Source organism: Dipodomys ordii, unplaced genomic scaffold (assembly GCF_000151885.1).
Source record: "Dipodomys ordii isolate 6190 unplaced genomic scaffold, Dord_2.0 Scaffold315, whole genome shotgun sequence".
Classification (NCBI taxonomy): domain Eukaryota; kingdom Metazoa; phylum Chordata; class Mammalia; order Rodentia; family Heteromyidae; genus Dipodomys; species Dipodomys ordii.
Genome location: NW_012267531.1, coordinates 65,418 through 81,732, shown reverse-complemented (window position 1 = coordinate 81,732; position 16,315 = coordinate 65,418). Strand labels below are relative to the sequence as shown.

General features: G+C 48.3%; 1 protein-coding gene across 2 annotated transcripts in view; it reads right to left on the bottom strand.

Annotated features, from left to right (window-relative positions):
• Window positions 1-16,315, bottom strand: part of Dnajb6 (DnaJ (Hsp40) homolog, subfamily B, member 6) — a 77,148-nt gene that overhangs the window by 37,855 nt on the left and 22,978 nt on the right. Inside the window, exons 6-8 of one of the 2 annotated variants that reach the window (XM_013036631.1) lie at window positions 6,470-6,601; window positions 3,680-3,824; window positions 3,179-3,249 (exon numbers count right to left, since the gene is read on the bottom strand). In XM_013036631.1, the coding sequence (XP_012892085.1) occupies window positions 3,179-3,249; window positions 3,680-3,824; window positions 6,470-6,601 (348 nt within the window). Of the gene's footprint in view, window positions 1-2,483; window positions 3,250-3,679; window positions 3,825-6,469; window positions 6,602-16,315 lie in introns of those variants that run through there. The other variant, XM_013036632.1, reaches the window with a different exon arrangement.

Genomic DNA, 16,315 nt, shown 5'->3' with positions numbered 1-16,315 from the left:
AGTTGATGACAATACGCTTCCTATCTTTACCACCAGTTAGGCTGTGCTACAGGAAAAATAAATCCAGATACAACCTGAAATAAGATCTCATTTTGTTGCACTCAAGTTTTGGCTCAAGTGGCAGCCTGCCTGCCTTGCCAGCTGATACTGTGAGAAGTATTAGTATGAACAGCAGTAGTTTTCATGGAAGTAGAGGTTCCGAGAGTACATGATCTGAGTATTTTACAGCACTGATGTCAGCATCCTGTGCATTTTGCTCATTTCTTCACCCAGATTCCAAGGGTTTTCGGTATGTAAAGATAAAGATCAGTATTCTCTACAAAGACAATAGCAATAGCTACTAAGAATCCAGACAAGACTGTGCAGGAATTTTAAAGCTTTTCAAGACAAGAGATTTAAATCGCTCCAAGACCATTATCCCAGAACTACCCTCGGGGAAAATCTGAAATCACAAAGAATAGGCCTGGCCTGTGAACAGGATGTCAGGCAGTGCTTAGACTAATTCCAACAACTACTGATCTCTCTCGCTCACACCGTGAGACTGGCTGAGCCTACAAAAACCACGTGGGGAGTTGTCCATCTCAGAGAGGAGAAGCAGCCATGGAGAAGCAGCAAACCGGACAGACGTCAGAGGACCTGACCTACAAGGCCACTGTGCACAAATCAAGAGCGGCCAGCTCCCAATGGAGGCAGCAGCCCAGCATCGGGCAGAAGCCCCCACCGCAGGATGTAGTTTTCAGTCTCATTCTCATATGCAACAGACACGACACCAAGGGGCTTTTCCTACACAAAAGCAAAGGGTGAGAAGGTGACTTAGTGGCCTAATATACATGAAGCCCTGAGTTCAAGTCCTCAGTACCACATGCACAGAAAGTGCTAAAAGTGGTGTGTGGCTCAAGTGGTAGAGTGCTCGCCTTGAGAAAGGCTGCTCAGAGACAGTGCCCAGGCCCGGGGTTCAAGCCTCAAGACTGGCCAAAAGAAAAGAAACTGCAGAAACAAACTAAAAAGTCATTTAAGTGAAATGCTATTGGCCCAAGTCACTTGCTTGGGTAGTAGTATCCTCAACAAAAACAATTTCATTCCTAACCAAGGCTACATTCATAAACACTGGGCCAAATTCTCATGGCATACACTTGAGTGCTTCACACTTCAACCGAGCAGGTTTAACAAGTTACCTGGTGTTCAATTAATAACTCACATTAGTGGGAAAGCAGGATAAAGGTCATTTTCTCAAATGCAAATGCAGGATCTTTTCTTACAAAGGGCTCAGCCCACACAGTCAGACACCTCCTGGGTCTTCCAGTTCAAGTGAAGCAAAAGAGACCTACCCCAAGCATTCAAACAAGTGTGTACCGAACTGCTGGTTCACGTCAACACGTTTGGAAGAGACAAGACTCCCATGTGCCTTTCCCCATAGATCTCGTGGGCTATCCCTAGCCACAAAAAACTTACACCCAAGAGTCTCGGGTGTCTACCTGAATGGAAGCCACTGGTGCTGGTGGCATGGCCACAAGTAGGCCTTCCGACGAGAATGCTCTGGGGTGGTGCAGGTGCAGGACAGACGGACTGCAGACCTACCTCACCCAAAGCAGGGGCTGCAAGGCACACCACTCCTAGCGCGGACACAGCATTCACTCACTGCTGTCCTCAGTCCAACTGTCCAACTGCTTCAGTTGGGTGTGCTGTGCTTTCTTTCTAAAGATCCTATGAGTTTTCTTTAAAAAGTCTTTTGCAAGATGAGTGCTGGTGGCACGCCTCTCATCCTAGCTACTCAGGAGGCTGAGATCTGAGGACTGCAGTTCAAAGCCAGCCCGGGGAAGGAAAGTCTCTTATCTCCAATTAACCACCAGAAAACCAGAAGTGGTGCTGTGGCTCAAAGTGTTAGACACTAGCCTTGTGTGAAAAATGTCAGACACTGCCCTCAGGCCGAGTTCAAGCCCCACGACCAACCAAAAACAAAAACACAAAAAACGTTTTCTCAGGAATAGTACATCAGATTCCTTAAATGCTCAATGAGAAAATTTCTGCCAGCTTCACATTTGGAAACTCCCAAAAAATTATTCTGTGGAATAAAGTAAGCTGGAACAGTAGTAGGCAGTGACAACAATGACCAGTTTTACAGAGACAAAATCAACTTTTTTTTGTTGCTGACTCCATCATGTCATGACTAGGTCAGGTGATTTCACATCCATTCCTCAGGGAACCACAACATCCGTAAGAGACCAAATTTGTGACGCTGTTTCTCCCCTCCCCACAGCAACTGAACACTAAAATGCCCCGTAATTTGCTAACTCATTACTCTCCAAATTCGCTGAGCAGGTCTACACGTAACTTCACTCCGCATCCACCTCAATACAGAAGGAAGTGCTATCGGTGTGACACGAGAACCCAGGCACAAAACCACACAGACACGAGAAGGCCGGCGACACCCACGCAGGAAAGAATGCACCAAACACAGACACGAGAAGGCCGGCGACACCCACTCAGGAAAGAATGCACCAAACACAGTCGCATTTATTTTCTTTTTTTAAAGCAATGACAAAGACCCAGTTTACCAACTTATTTTTAACCTAAGCTTAACATTACATTATTTAAACAGTTGTCAAAACGTACTAAGTTGCCAGCATTCATGCACAACTAGAAAACATCCTTAATTTATAATAAACCAGAAATGTATTACCATTAATGTATTAAGTCTTTCATTACTGAAAATAAGAAACTGGAATTGTTCCTGTAGAAGATTCATCCTGGCAATGTCAACTTCACAGCAGGCTGAACTACGTGGCTCACATTTCAAACACAACGAAAGCAGGTCCATGCTGGTGTTAAGAGTACAATCTTGTCCTAGGGCTACGCAAGAGTCACGGGCCTCACCTTGCATTACGCTTAATAAAAAGCAAAGTGCATACAGAGATTACAACAATTTCAAAGACAAAAAAAAAATGGTCCTATTGTGTGGTCCCAACAATAAACTCAAAAGTCTATGACAAATAGAGGCTCCGATGAGCTGCTTATAAATACTTTAGATTAGGTACAGTTATACTGAAAGTCGAGTTCGTTTGAAATCTTCAAAAAAATGTTCCTGTTAATCCTCAAATGGTGCTTGTTATGGTTTAACACTCCTGTTAAATGCGTGCGCTGAGTTACTTGTTATCCAAGCGTAGCAGCTGCTCCTTACCATTTATTGTCAAGGACTTTAGCTGGCCGTCTTCTTCAACTTCTACTCTTTCCTGACCATTCTCAACAATTCTGCAAGACAGAATTCATTTGAAACCCTTTTTAAGCTGGAGTGTAGTGCGATGGTAGAATCACTGCCTGGGAAGGATGTCAAGGCTCTCGTTTCCTCCCACACACACAGAGGGAAGAAGGGAAGGAAGGAAGGGGAAGGAAGACCAGAAGAGAAGGAAGGGAAAAGAAACAGGAAAAGAAAAAGGTAGAGTTTTACTAGTAACAATCTTCCATTTCACCATTCCAACAGTACTGCGGAAAACTTTTTACCCTTAATTACGTATTAAACTATTGCTCAAAATAACGATTTCTAATAAGTAAGCTGCTGCATAAATTAAAAAGCAAAGGCTCTAGTAATTTACAATTATACTTCAGCTCGAGGGCGCACAGAAGTTTTTTGCTATTATGCTGACTTCCTGAAAATACACAAAAGCCACTGTACTGTACTCACCTCTTTGTAGTTATTTTCCTGCCGTTAACTATTTTAGTGGAAGTTGATATGGACTTGAAGTTGCCCATCCCACCACCGCCAAATGACGTGGAGGAGAAGGAGGAAGTGAGGCCTCCATGACCCAGTGACCCAAATGAAGTAAATCCTGCAGGGAAACAGAAGAGACCATCTTCAGATACCTGGTCAAGCATTTGTCACGAAGTATTTGTAACCTGTCTGCCGTGAATAAGCCACATAGGCACAGTACCTCAGGGGAACTGCAGGGGAGCCAAAGAATGGGTCTGTTACCTCTCGACGCTCACCTTTAAGCACAAAGACCAGCTGTTTGCACTGCAGGGCCTCATTGGCATTTCAACATGCCAAAGATACGCCCCGCCCTGGACCGTCTAGTTGGCACTGGAGAGCATCTTTGTGTGGTACACCTACAGCAACTTCCCCACAGAAACATGCATCTAACTAACTGGCCCGTGCTGCAGTGGCACCACAGGAAACAAAAGGCTGAGCTATTCAGAAATTTCAGAATACTGCAATTAATTACCCGCCCCCCGGAAAGCACAGACCTCAATTATGAAGCTATTACCCTGGATACACAAAACCTCTCATAGATAGGGAGATTGGTTTGATAAAAGAGCCTAATTCTTTACTATTTCTGAAATGGTCACACTAAAACAACACATACTCCTGAACATTGTTTAACCTGTCTAGGATTGTGTTGCTTTAATAAAACGTGAGCCACACGTTTAATTTTATAGCCTCCCTAAAAAGTTAGAAATCAGTACAATTCGTAACACACTGTGTTTCTGTCCCAGTTCCAGTCCATCTCCCTTTGGACTACTTGCCACACAAGACAAGTGTGAACCTGAGACCCACGTGCTCTGGGAGGTGCCTGACTGTCTCTCTGCAGAGCAGGTGGGGCTGAACTCTCAATCCTGTGGCCTCTCCAGGGCTTTCATGGGTCGGCCGCCACACATCGGTTACGTGCTAGTACTGTTGCGACACACATGGGATGGGGGTTTGTAAGACTTCCGGCTCTGACTGGCTTGCTCGCTTGCTTGGCTGGCGCTATACCACTTGAGTCACACTCCAGTCTGGCATCTCGCTGGCTAATCACAGATGGAATCTTGAGGACTTTTCTGTCCTGGTTGGCTCTGAACTCTGATCCTCCAGATCCTCTGGTCCCAAGTAGCTAAGGATTACGGGCATGAAGCACCAGTGCCTCCTGAAAGTTTGGTCAGAGTCTTGCCACCTTTCCTGGCATGTACTTGGCCTATTACATGGTCTTGAGCACGCCCATCTGCTGGAAAAGGACCAGTGTACTACTCCTTAACTAGACAAAAACAATCTGACACAAGACTTAAGGGGAGACAATTGCCAACACCCCAATCATAGCCACCCAAGGCTTAAAATCAGTTCCAGCACCAATATGCCATGATATGTACACATGCTAGTTTGCAGAGTAAGCTCAAACTTGCCTGTGAAAACTGCCCCTGGCTGAGAACTTCAGGGGTGCACACACCCAAGCTTTGTGTGGACCCACAATCCAATTCCATACAACCAAGACACCAGGGGAGCTACTCAGTGCGTCCTTTTGTCTGCCTCCAGAGGTGGGAAGCTCCTGCTAGCACAGATTTGGTGAGGCGCTAGCAAGTGGCTGACCAGGAAAATACTCCATCCCTCTTAACTAAAACTTTCATTACAACTGGGCATCAGAGGCTCATGCCTATAATCTTAGCAACTCACAAGAATGAGAACTTGAAGCTCATGGATCAAAGGCCAGTGGGCATAAAAGCCCTTGACTCTATCTCCCATTAGCCAGCAAAGAAACAGGGTGGGGGACATGGCTCAAACGGTAGAGTGTTAACTGTAAGCAAACAAACCGAGAAAGCATGAAACAACTTGAAAATTAGAGCCAAGTGCTGGTAGCCCCATAATCCTAGCTGTTCATCAAGCCCAAGATGCAGAGGATTGTAGTTCAAATCTGCCCAGAAAAAAATATGCCTGAGACTCCATCTCTAAAATAGCCAGCAAAAAGCAAGGCTAGAGATGTGGTCCAAAAGGAACTGACAAAGTCTAGTATCTCCCATCAATTTCATTTAATATAACATTACTTACTGTCTGAATTTCCTAAGGTATTTTTTGTTTTTGATGCCAATCCAGGGCTTGAACTCAGGGCCTGGGTACTGTCCCTGAGCTGTTTTTTTTTGGCTCAAGGTTAGCACCACTTAAGCCACAGCTCCATGCCTGTCATTTTGGCGGTTAATTGGAGATAAGAGTCTCACAGATAGTCTGGGAACAGTAGGTCATGCATGTAATCCTAAACTACACAGAAGACTAAGAACTGAGGAACACAGTCCAAAGTCAGCCTGGGCAGGAACACCTGTATCTCCAATTAAACAACAGAAGACGGAAGTGGCACTGTGGCTCCAAATAGTAGAGTGCTAGCCATCAGGCCCTGAGTTCAAGCTAAGGGACTGACAATGGGAGACAAAGGAAATTACCTTCCTGCTCAGGCTGGTTGTGATCTTCAAATCTCAGCTCAAGACTCCTGCGTAGTTAGGATTACGGACATGACCCACCAACACCTGGCTAGAGTGAAGTAAGCTACCATTCTTGGGGGAAATGGGAAGCCAATACAGTGAATCATTCATTAATCACGGACCTAACATGTTCACAAAGCTCTTCTGACAAAAGGAATGCAGACACTTCAAACGATACCCACTCTAGGGTGGTCCTGACGTAAGCACCAAGTTCTGTTTGAATGAGAAAGATCAAATCGAAGCTATTAAATACCTGCATCAAATGAAGGAAATCCGCCTCCAAATGATGGAAATCCACTGAAGGCAGAGAAAAAGGAGCCTGCGCCTCGGTTCCTGCTTCCTCGAGGACCCCTTCGGCTCCCAAAAAAGTCATCAAATGGGTCTTCTAGAAAGAAACAGAGATGGGTGCTAGCAAAGTTTCATTCCTACTTTTTTGCCTGGGAGAGGGAATCAGTGAGTGCCTCCTTCCATGTCATTCCTTGGAAAACATCCAGCAAGAAGTTAAAGTAACACATCTAGACCCCTCACCGAGAACTGCAACACAAGCTGCACTGCTGACTAAAGACTGATAAAAACAGCATTACGTTATGATGCACGCACGCACGCGTGTGCTCAGGATCCGTGTCCACTGGAGGACTACCCGGCGGGCGGCTCCTGCCGCAACCCTCGGCCAATGCAGTTGTATATGTAGGCATTCAAGTTGCTTCTCCAGAGCACGTTTAAACCACAACACAAATTTCTTTTCTTTTTTTTTTTTTGGGGGGGGGTGGTCCAGTAGTGGGGCCTGAACTCTGGGCCTGGGCACTGTCCCTCAGCTCTTCAGCTCAAGGCTAGCGCTCTACCACTTAAGCCACAGCACCACTTCCGGCTTTTTTCTTTTTGCTTATGTGGTGCTGAGGAATTGAACCCAAGGCCTCAGGTATGCAAGGCAAGCGCTCTACCACTGAGCCACCTTCTCAGCCCCTTCTTAATGTATACAGAGGATACAGAGCAAAGCAGATGCGATCAGCTGGTCTACTTGACCAAGATGTCCAGGAAACCCTAATTTTCTAACTTTTGATTCCTTAAAAAAACAGTTGAAGTCAAATCTAAACAATAAATGACCAACATACACTGTACTTACAGAAGTGTTGATAGACAAAAGTAGGTATTACATTTTCCTTAAAACACCAAAATGCTTCTGAAAATTAAGATCAACAATGATTCAAAGAATTTACATTAAACATACCTTCATTTTAAAAAGATCAGCAGGGAGTTTTCTCTTTGTTGTGGTTATCTATCTAAAGCACTAACTAAAAACAGAACTTGCCAGGCACTGGTGGCTCACACCTATAATTACCCAGGAAGCCAGGCTCTAAGGATCAAGATTCAAGCCAGTCATAGTAGGGAAGTCCATGAGACTCTTATCTCCAATTAACCACCAGGAAACTGTTATGAAGCAGTGGCTCCATGTGGTAGAATGCTCACCTTGAGCTGAAGAGCTAAGGAAGAGTGTCCAGGCCCTAACACACACACACACACACACACACACACACACACACACGGTTTTTAAAAATTTATCTGGGTTCTTTATAATTAGTGGTTTTTTTTTCTTCAGGAAAATGAGAAAACTGTTAAGGAATAAATGCAGAAATCATGCTTACATTGGGATATACAGGAGAAAAAAGAGCATCAGGACACAAGAATAACAAGTCCGTATGTTATAGCAAGTCCCTGCGCCAGAGGCAACGCCAAGATAGCCACGCCAGGGGACTGCTATGCCGGGAGCGCGGGCCAGCAACAAAGCAGGAAGTGACCCTGTAAACACAGCACACACAGCGTGGGCCAGCAACAAAGCAGCTGTGTGAGGCAGAGGAGCCAAAAAAAGCCTATGCTTCCGTATGGGAGCCTATGGGAACCAAGGGCTCAAGCCTTGGGCGGTGGGTCTGAGGGAGTCCCGGGAAGGCTGGGACTTGGAACAGAACAGAGGCAGGTCGCATGCCTGCCCTGAAGGAGAGGACCCTCTCTGGACAGGATGCTCTAATTAAAGTGGAATCCAACGTAACAGGCTTGAAAGACCAGCAGGGACAGAAGTAGCCGTTGGCAGCATGGTTCTAAGCGCAGACGGAGCAGTCCAGGGCGCAGACCCCTTCCAGCTCCATCCCATGCAAGGTGGGCAGATGGCGACAAGGGAACCCCACACCTCACTCCCTGGGCTGCTGGACAGGCCACCCTTAGGCCATCTACAAGCTACTTCAAAATGAAGACCATTTCCTACATCTAAGAAATTAGGAAAGGGCTGGGCTGTTGCTCAAGTGACAGAACCTTGCAATGACACAAAATATGGGGGGTGGGGTGGTAATGAAAGAAGCCAGGTATAATATCAAGTGTGTCTAATCCCAGCATCTGGGAGTGTGAAGTGAGATAAAAAATTCTAAGCCAGGGCAGACTATGTCTCAAACCACACCAAAACCAAACCAAAACCAGAAACTGGTATATTAAACATCTACCAAAATTAAGGATTACAATTGGAATTTACTTTGTAATAATTCTGTTGTAGGCTCAACTCTAAGCAAACAACAACGTATATAGTGTGTGTGTGTGTGTATATACATACGATAGCATATATATATATGTTATACATATGTTAGCCTTATACATTATCTGAAACAAAATTCTAATCAAATCATTCTTTTGTACACACTAAAACATCACACTGTAAAATGGAATTCAGCAGCTCAAGTCTGTAATCCTAACTACTCACAAGGCTGAGATCTGAGGATTCCAGTTCAAAGCCAGTCTGGACAGGCAAGTCTGTGAGACTCTTACTGTCAATAAACTACTCAGAAAAGGCCAGAGATAGTGGCGCTGTGGCTCAAGTGGTAGAGCTGCTAGCACTGAACACCAAGAGGCTCAGAGACAGCGCACAGGCAAGCCCCATGACCGCGCGAGGGAGGGAGGGAGGGAAGCTGTTTTATCCTCCTATAATACCCCCTTTATCACTGCTATGAAAAGTATTCTAGAGACCAGGCACTGATGTCTAATGCCAGTAACCCTAGCTACTCAGGAGGCTCAAGACTGAGGCTCAAAGTCAGCCCAAGCTAAATATATACCCGGTCAACCAATAAAAAGGTGCAATTGGAGCTGTGCGCTCAAACAGCAGACTAACCTCCCCAACCCCCCCCTCCCCCGCTCCCCAAAACAAGCCTTCAATCCTAGCTGGATACAGGTGGCTCAAACCTGTAAGCCTGGCTATTTAGGAGGCTGAGATCTGAGAATCATGGTGCAAAAAGCCAACCTAGACAGGAAAGATCAGAAGATTTTTTTATCTCCAACTGACTACCAAAAAACTGCAAGCAGGGCTAGGAAGGTGGCTCAGTGGTAGAGCGCTTGCCTTGCATGCATGAGGCCCTGGGTTCGATTCTTCAGCACCACATACACAGAAAACGCTGAAGTGGGGCTGGGAAGGTGACTCCGTGGTAGAGCGCTTGCCTGGCATGCATGAGGCCCTGGGTTCGATTCCTCAGCACCACATATGCAGGGAAAAAAAGCCAGAAGTGGTGCTGTGGCTCAAGTGGTAGAGCGCTAGCCTTGAGCTGAAGAGCTGAGGGACAGTGCCCAGGCTCAGAGTTCAAACCCCAGGACTGGCAAAAGGGGGAAAAAAAAAAGCTGTAAGCAAAGCTGAGGCTCATGTAGTAGCACACAGCCTCGGGCAAAAACGCTCAGGGAGAGTGCGCACAACGGGCTGGGCTGGGGGGGGGGGGCACTCCCAGTAGTACCATCTACTAGGATCACAGGACTACACACATCACGAAGGGGGCTCCCATTAGACTCATCTCCGTCAGCCAGAGGCCAGTGTGCTGCCCACGTCTGCGGCCAGCGCAGCACTCACAGGCAGACCGAGACGAGGACGGTCAGAGACGGGAGCAGGCACGGCTGACTGGTTAACGTCCCTGGGCCACTTGGTGGCCAAATACAGTCTTGCTCAAGCCACGAGCCTAGGCGGGCCTGGCTGACACAGCAGCCAAGGCTGGCCCAGCGCCAGCCCCGTCTGGGAGATCACTCTCCAGCCCGATGGCTCCACGGGACAGCTGCCCAGAGGTGCTACCGGTTCTATCTGCCAACTGGTAACCAAGTGAGCCTGAGCCTTCAAACCAGCGGTATGTGCCTTATTCTATCTAGAAAGATCATTTCACAAGAATCATTAGGAGGCAAGTTCTGCAACAACACAGCTCCATCCTGAGATACGGGTTTTATTCTCCAAAGAGATGCCAATTACTTAACTCACTCATTTCAATATCCCAGTCTCTATATTATCAAATGCTTCTTTACTGTGTGCATGCCGGAACTGTGGCTTGACTTCATGGCCTGGTCACTGTCCTTGAGCTTGTGCTCAAGGCTGGTGCTCTACCACTTGAGCTCCAGATCCACTTCTGGCTTCTTAATGGTTATTTATAGATAAGAGTCTTACAGACTAGCCTACCAGAGCTGGCTTAGAACCTTGATCCTCAGATTTCAGCCTCCTGAGTAGCTAAGGGTTGATTACTGGTGTCAGTCACCAATACCCAGCTCAAATGCTTCTTTAAAATATAAGCCTGTAGGCCAGACACCAGTGGCTCACGCCTGTCATCCTAGCTACTCAGGAGGCTGCGATCTGAGTATCACGGTTCAAAGCCAGCCCTGGCAGGAAAGTCTGTAAAACTCCAATCTCCAATAAACCACCAGAAAACCAGAAGTGGTGCTGTGGCTCAAGCAGTAGATTGCTCGCCTTGAGCTGAAGAGTGCAAGGACAGCGCCCAGGCCCAGAGTTCAATCCCCACCACTGACCCTCCTCCCAAAAAATTAAGCCTGTAAGACAACAGTGGCTCACACCTGTCATCACAGCCACTCAGGAAGCTAAGATCCAAGGGTCATGGTTTGAAGCCAGCCAGGGCAGGAAAATCCCTGAGACTCTTATTCCAGGTAAACACCAAAAAAAAAAAAAAAAAAAGCCAAAGCTGAGCTGTGGCTCAAGGGGTAAAGCACTAGTCTCCAGCTTTTAAAAATCCTAGAGAGCTGGGAAGGTGGCTCAGTGGTAGAGTGCTTGCCTTGCATGCATGAGGCCCTGGGTCCAGTTCCTCAGTACCACATAAGCAGAAAAAGCCAGAGGTAGTGCTGTGGCTCAAGTGGTAGAGAGCTCTAGCCTTGAGCTGAAGAGCTGAGAGACAGTGCCCAACCTCAGAGTTCAGGCCCCATGACCAACCAAAAGAAAAAAGAAAAAAACCTAAGGAACAGTGCCCAGGCCCTGAGTTCAAGCCCAGGGACCAACAACCACACACTGCCCCTACTCTCCCCATTAAAAAGCTTGCTAGGAGGCTGAGAAGGTGGCTCAGTGGTAGAGCGCTTGCCTTGCATGCCTGAGGCCCTGGGTTCCATTCCTCAGCACCACATAAGCAAAAAGAAAATAAAAGCCAAAGTGGCATTTTGGCTCAAGTGGTAGAGCGCTAGCCTTGAGCTGAAGAGCTCAGGGACAGCGCCCAGGCCCAGAGTTCAGGCCCTACGACCGGACACCCCGCCTACCCCCCCACCCCCGCCAAAAAAAAAGCTTGCTAGTCTCTGATGAATACTAATCCTGATTCAGAATATCAACAGACTACTAAAGTATGGAGAATCCATGTAAAGATTTCAAACTTAAGAGCTAAAACTCACACAAAATATACACGTATACTACACACAGAAACAGAATCATGATAGTTAAAACCTATGGAAGCACAGGCACAGAAGTACACACCCTCTTCAGTGTGGTCACACACCGCTCAGCGGACAAGAACTGCGGAGCTACATGACTGCAGGGCCAACTGCTCCTCTCCTGTACCCTATCAATTCCCCAGGCTCCAAGCCACCAGGACAGAAGAGGACAAGGACACCACAAGACCCACAGGGAACAGCCCTCTACACAGGTTCAAACACTACTAGTGCTAGGCATGGTAGGATACCTGTCTACCCGCACTGAGTCACCTATGTCAGGAGAACCTGCATTTTGACCAGTGTAGCTGGCAGTTTACTTGGCTGCAGCTGCCAGGAACACTGAGGTCACATCAAGCAGGACGGGCACAGTACCCCCTGTCTCCCCAGTACCCCCGTCTCCCCCCAATCCTGACTCCCAGAGCTAACGTGAACGCATGCGCTTATTACAACTCGGGTTTTTAACTGGTATTGCTTACATCCTCAGAAGTAGAATGTTAGACGGCAAGGGGAGCCGTCTGTGGCCCTGGCCAGTGTCTGCTCCAGGTTTCCCTGCAAGCCCTAGCAGACCGTGCCTCCTGGGGTATCCTCTCCCTGGACCACACCAGTGAAGAGGCCTGGTCTAAGCAGAGCACTGGAGAAGTACTTCTTCCAGAAGCTGTCTCTGTTACAGAACCCTAGCTCTGGCTGGAGCACCATTAGGAAACTTATTCATGTCATTCAGTTCCAATGCCAGGAGACTTAGTTCTGTATGAGAAGCCCTGTAGACAAGAAGTCCTCATTGCTGGACAACCTACTTCCAGGAGCGAGCATGACCGCAAGGCTCTTCTGCGGAGTCCTCTCCAGCCCCTGATCTACGAAGACATGTCTTCCTTCCCACAGTCCACCTGCTGCCTCCCCTCTCCTCACACAACACTGAACCTGCTCACCTTCTCAGGAGGTGGACTGCAGAGCACCCAGAATGCAGCTGCTGAAGAATTGAAGCGGTGACACTGACCAAGACATACTGAATTCATGAAACACTTCGTTAACTGGCAGCTAAATGGTTAAAAAAAAAAAAAAAGAATGCAGTGCTGGGCTGGGAAGGTGGCTCAGCGGTAGAGTGCTTGCCTTGCACACATGAAGCCCTGGGTTAATTCCTCAGCACCACAGAAGCAGAAAAAGCTGGAAGTGGCGCTGTGGTTCAAGTAGTAGAGCATTAGCCTTACAGCGCCCAGGCCCCGAATTCAGGCCCCACCACCGACATAAACGAAAACAAAAACAAAAAATAATGCAGTGGTGTTCCCTGGATGTCCAGAAAGCTCTGCCACTGCACAGTGATGCAGCTCCCTCACCGCTTCTCACCTGTCCACAGAAAAGGGTGGCCACCAGGCAAAAAAGCACCCACACGAAAACACTAGCTAAGATACTGTCTTCCCTTTTGGGCGATTGAAACAATACATGGGAAAATCGACAGGAAAATTGGTTGGAAACTTGATCTCAAAAGTACATGCAAGGGCTGGGCAGGTGGCTCAGTGGTGGAGTGCTTGCCTTGCACGCATGAGGTCCTGCGTTCCATTCCTCAGCACCCCATAAGCAGAAAAGGCCAGAAGTGGCACTGTGGCTCATATGGTAGAGCGCTAGCCTTGAGTTGAAGAGCTGAGGGACAGCGCCCAAGGCCCAGAGTTCAGGCCCACAGCCAAAAAAAAAAAAAGTACATGCAAAACATTATCATGGTGCTAAATCATCCTTTAGGATTGGCCCACTGCAGATTCCCGTAGCAAGAAATGAAGTCCTCAGACTCATGTTTATCCTCTAACAGGAAGGTCAGAGGAAACGCTGCTTAGAATCCCTCGTACACAATGAAAAGCTGAAAACCACTTGGAATTATCCTGACAATGAGCATGGCTGCCAAGTTAAAATTCAGTATTTCCAGACCCCAGAGCAGGTATCACACCCGTGAGCATGGGGCCTGGGGCTGCACAGAGCGGCGGGCTGACCAAACTTGGTGTATGCACCTGTACGTCAAGACTGTGGCTTCAAATTAGGGCCTAGCTGCTTTGCTTTCTCCACTCAAGGCTGGTGGTGTTCCATTACCTAAGCCACACCTTCACCTCCAGCTTTCTGATAGATTTCCCTGCAGCCTGGGTGGTAGCTATGATCACAAACCTGAGCCACTGGCACTGGGCGTGACATGGTTTCTTGAATGTGCTCTAAGTCTTATTAGCTTTCTTTCACATTTCACGTGTGTCAGGAAGCAGGCTGGTGTAACTGGGAACTCTCACGAGGACATGGCCCACTCGGCCTGGCAGTGCAGGACACAGCACAGACCCACATAAAGGACTGAACTAAGCTGTTCGCCCCTTCCATCTCCATGTTTACATTTTGTGATTTCCAGTTTTACTTTACATGTAGTTTTAATGTTTTCCTGTTTTCTCTTGTCAGACTCTTAATGGCTTCTAAGACAGAAACCTAAGTCTCATAGAATGAAAGTCTGTTAAGAGGTTTCACTGAGCCTGGCGCTGGTGGCTCATGCCTGTAATCCTAACTACTCAGGAGGCTGAGATCTGAGGATCGCGGTTCAAAGCCAGCCCGGGCAGGAAACTCCGTGAGACTCTGATCTCCAATGAACCACCAGAAAACAGGAAGTGGCGCTGTGGCTCTCCTGGTGGCGCGCTCGCCTTGAGCTAAAGAGCTGAGGGACAGCGCCCAGGCCCTGAGTTCAAATCCCACGACTAACAAATAAAGAAGGAAGTTTCACGGGCCCTGCTAGGACAGGCTGCACCCTCCTCCCAGGAGCGAGTGTCTGTCTGCGAACACGTGTGTGAGGCAACCTGAGGTCACTGGTGCGGACCCCGTCCAGCGTCACCTGGTCACCACTGGCGGCTCCAGTGAAGACACAGGAAGCAAACCACCTACAGCCCAGGCAGGCCGGTCTGTCTAGAGATGGCCGGGACAGATCCTTCCTTGCCCAGCCAGCATCCTGATCCTGGACTGGTCCGGACATGCAACCCAGGAGAAGATGCTAAAGCAGTCCGTGCAGGGCACTTGGTGGTGAAGCCCTAGAAGACCCGAGACCATACCACTTCAGGGCCTGAGGCTCTGCCTTCCGACAAAACAGACAGCACGCAGGCCAGCTCCCACCCCGGGCTCCCCCCGTGGCAAGCTTGGCAGCCAGGCTTATCTGACTGACTCAGGACAGGGCTGTGTACAGAAGAAACGTCTTTATTCTAGATAGGCAATGGGCAAACTAAACTCAATCTCAAAGGAGGCTGGGTGGGGCAGCTCCTTTCCGTTCATTGGTGAACAAGCAGCAGCTCCGGCTCAGCCCCACTGTGCTCCTCCTCGCTCAGCAGCTCCTCACACTCCTCCTCGCTCAGCTGCTCCTCCTCCAGGTCCCGGGGACTGGCTTCCTCCTCGCTGGATATGAGGTCCAAGTCCTCACTGGGAAATTCGCCCTGGACCCAGCTATAGCCTTCGCTCGGCTCCTCTTCACTACAGAGATCCAACTCCTCACTGGATATCACATCCAGAACCTCACTGCTCTCCTCGCTTGGGGCGTCTTCTGTCCCCTCAAACCCGGGCAGGTCTAGGTCTTCACTACAGAGATCCAGCTCCTCACTGGGTATCACATCCAGAACCTCACTGCGCTCTTCGCCTGGGGTGCCTTCTCCCGACCCCTCAAACCCGGGCAGGTCTAGGTCTTCACTAGGCTCCAGCTCCTCACTGGCGACTTCCTCGAGCCCTGGGGAGCAAAACGACTGGCTCACGACGACACATCTCCCTCCACGCAGCACTCCTCCTCCCAACCCGGGTCCCAGGCTCTATCCACTGCTGGGCCGCGCCTCAGACTGACACTTCCAGAAGGAAAACACTCTGAAGTGTTAGGATGAAATGGCTCCTTGCAAACAGTGCAAGTTTAGTTTTGGCTTTCCAAAATGCAAATGAAAATTGGTGGTGGGAGCCAGGCACCAGTGGCTCAGACTATAATCCTAGCTAACTAGGGACTGAACTATGAGGATCACGGTTCAAAGTCAGCCAGGAGGGAAAGCTCCTGAGACTTATCTCCAGCTAACTGTCCCCAAAAAAACAGAAATGAAGCTGTGGCTGGAATGCTAGCCTTGGGCAAAAGGAGCTCAGGGACAGTGCCCAGGCCCAGAGTTCAGGACTGCCCGAAGGCGGGGGGGGGGGGGGGGGGGGGGGGGGGGGAGACTGGTGCACAAAGTGTTTTATACCCAGGCAGCTCTAAATAATTCTGACCCTGACTCTAAAGGGATCAGGACTATTATCTGGGGGCAGGTGGCTTACACTTATAATCTTAGCTATTCAGAAGGCTACTGGTCAAGGTTCAAAGGCAGCCCGGGCAGACAAATCTAAGATTCATCTCCAATTAATTAGCAAAAAATTACAAGTGGAG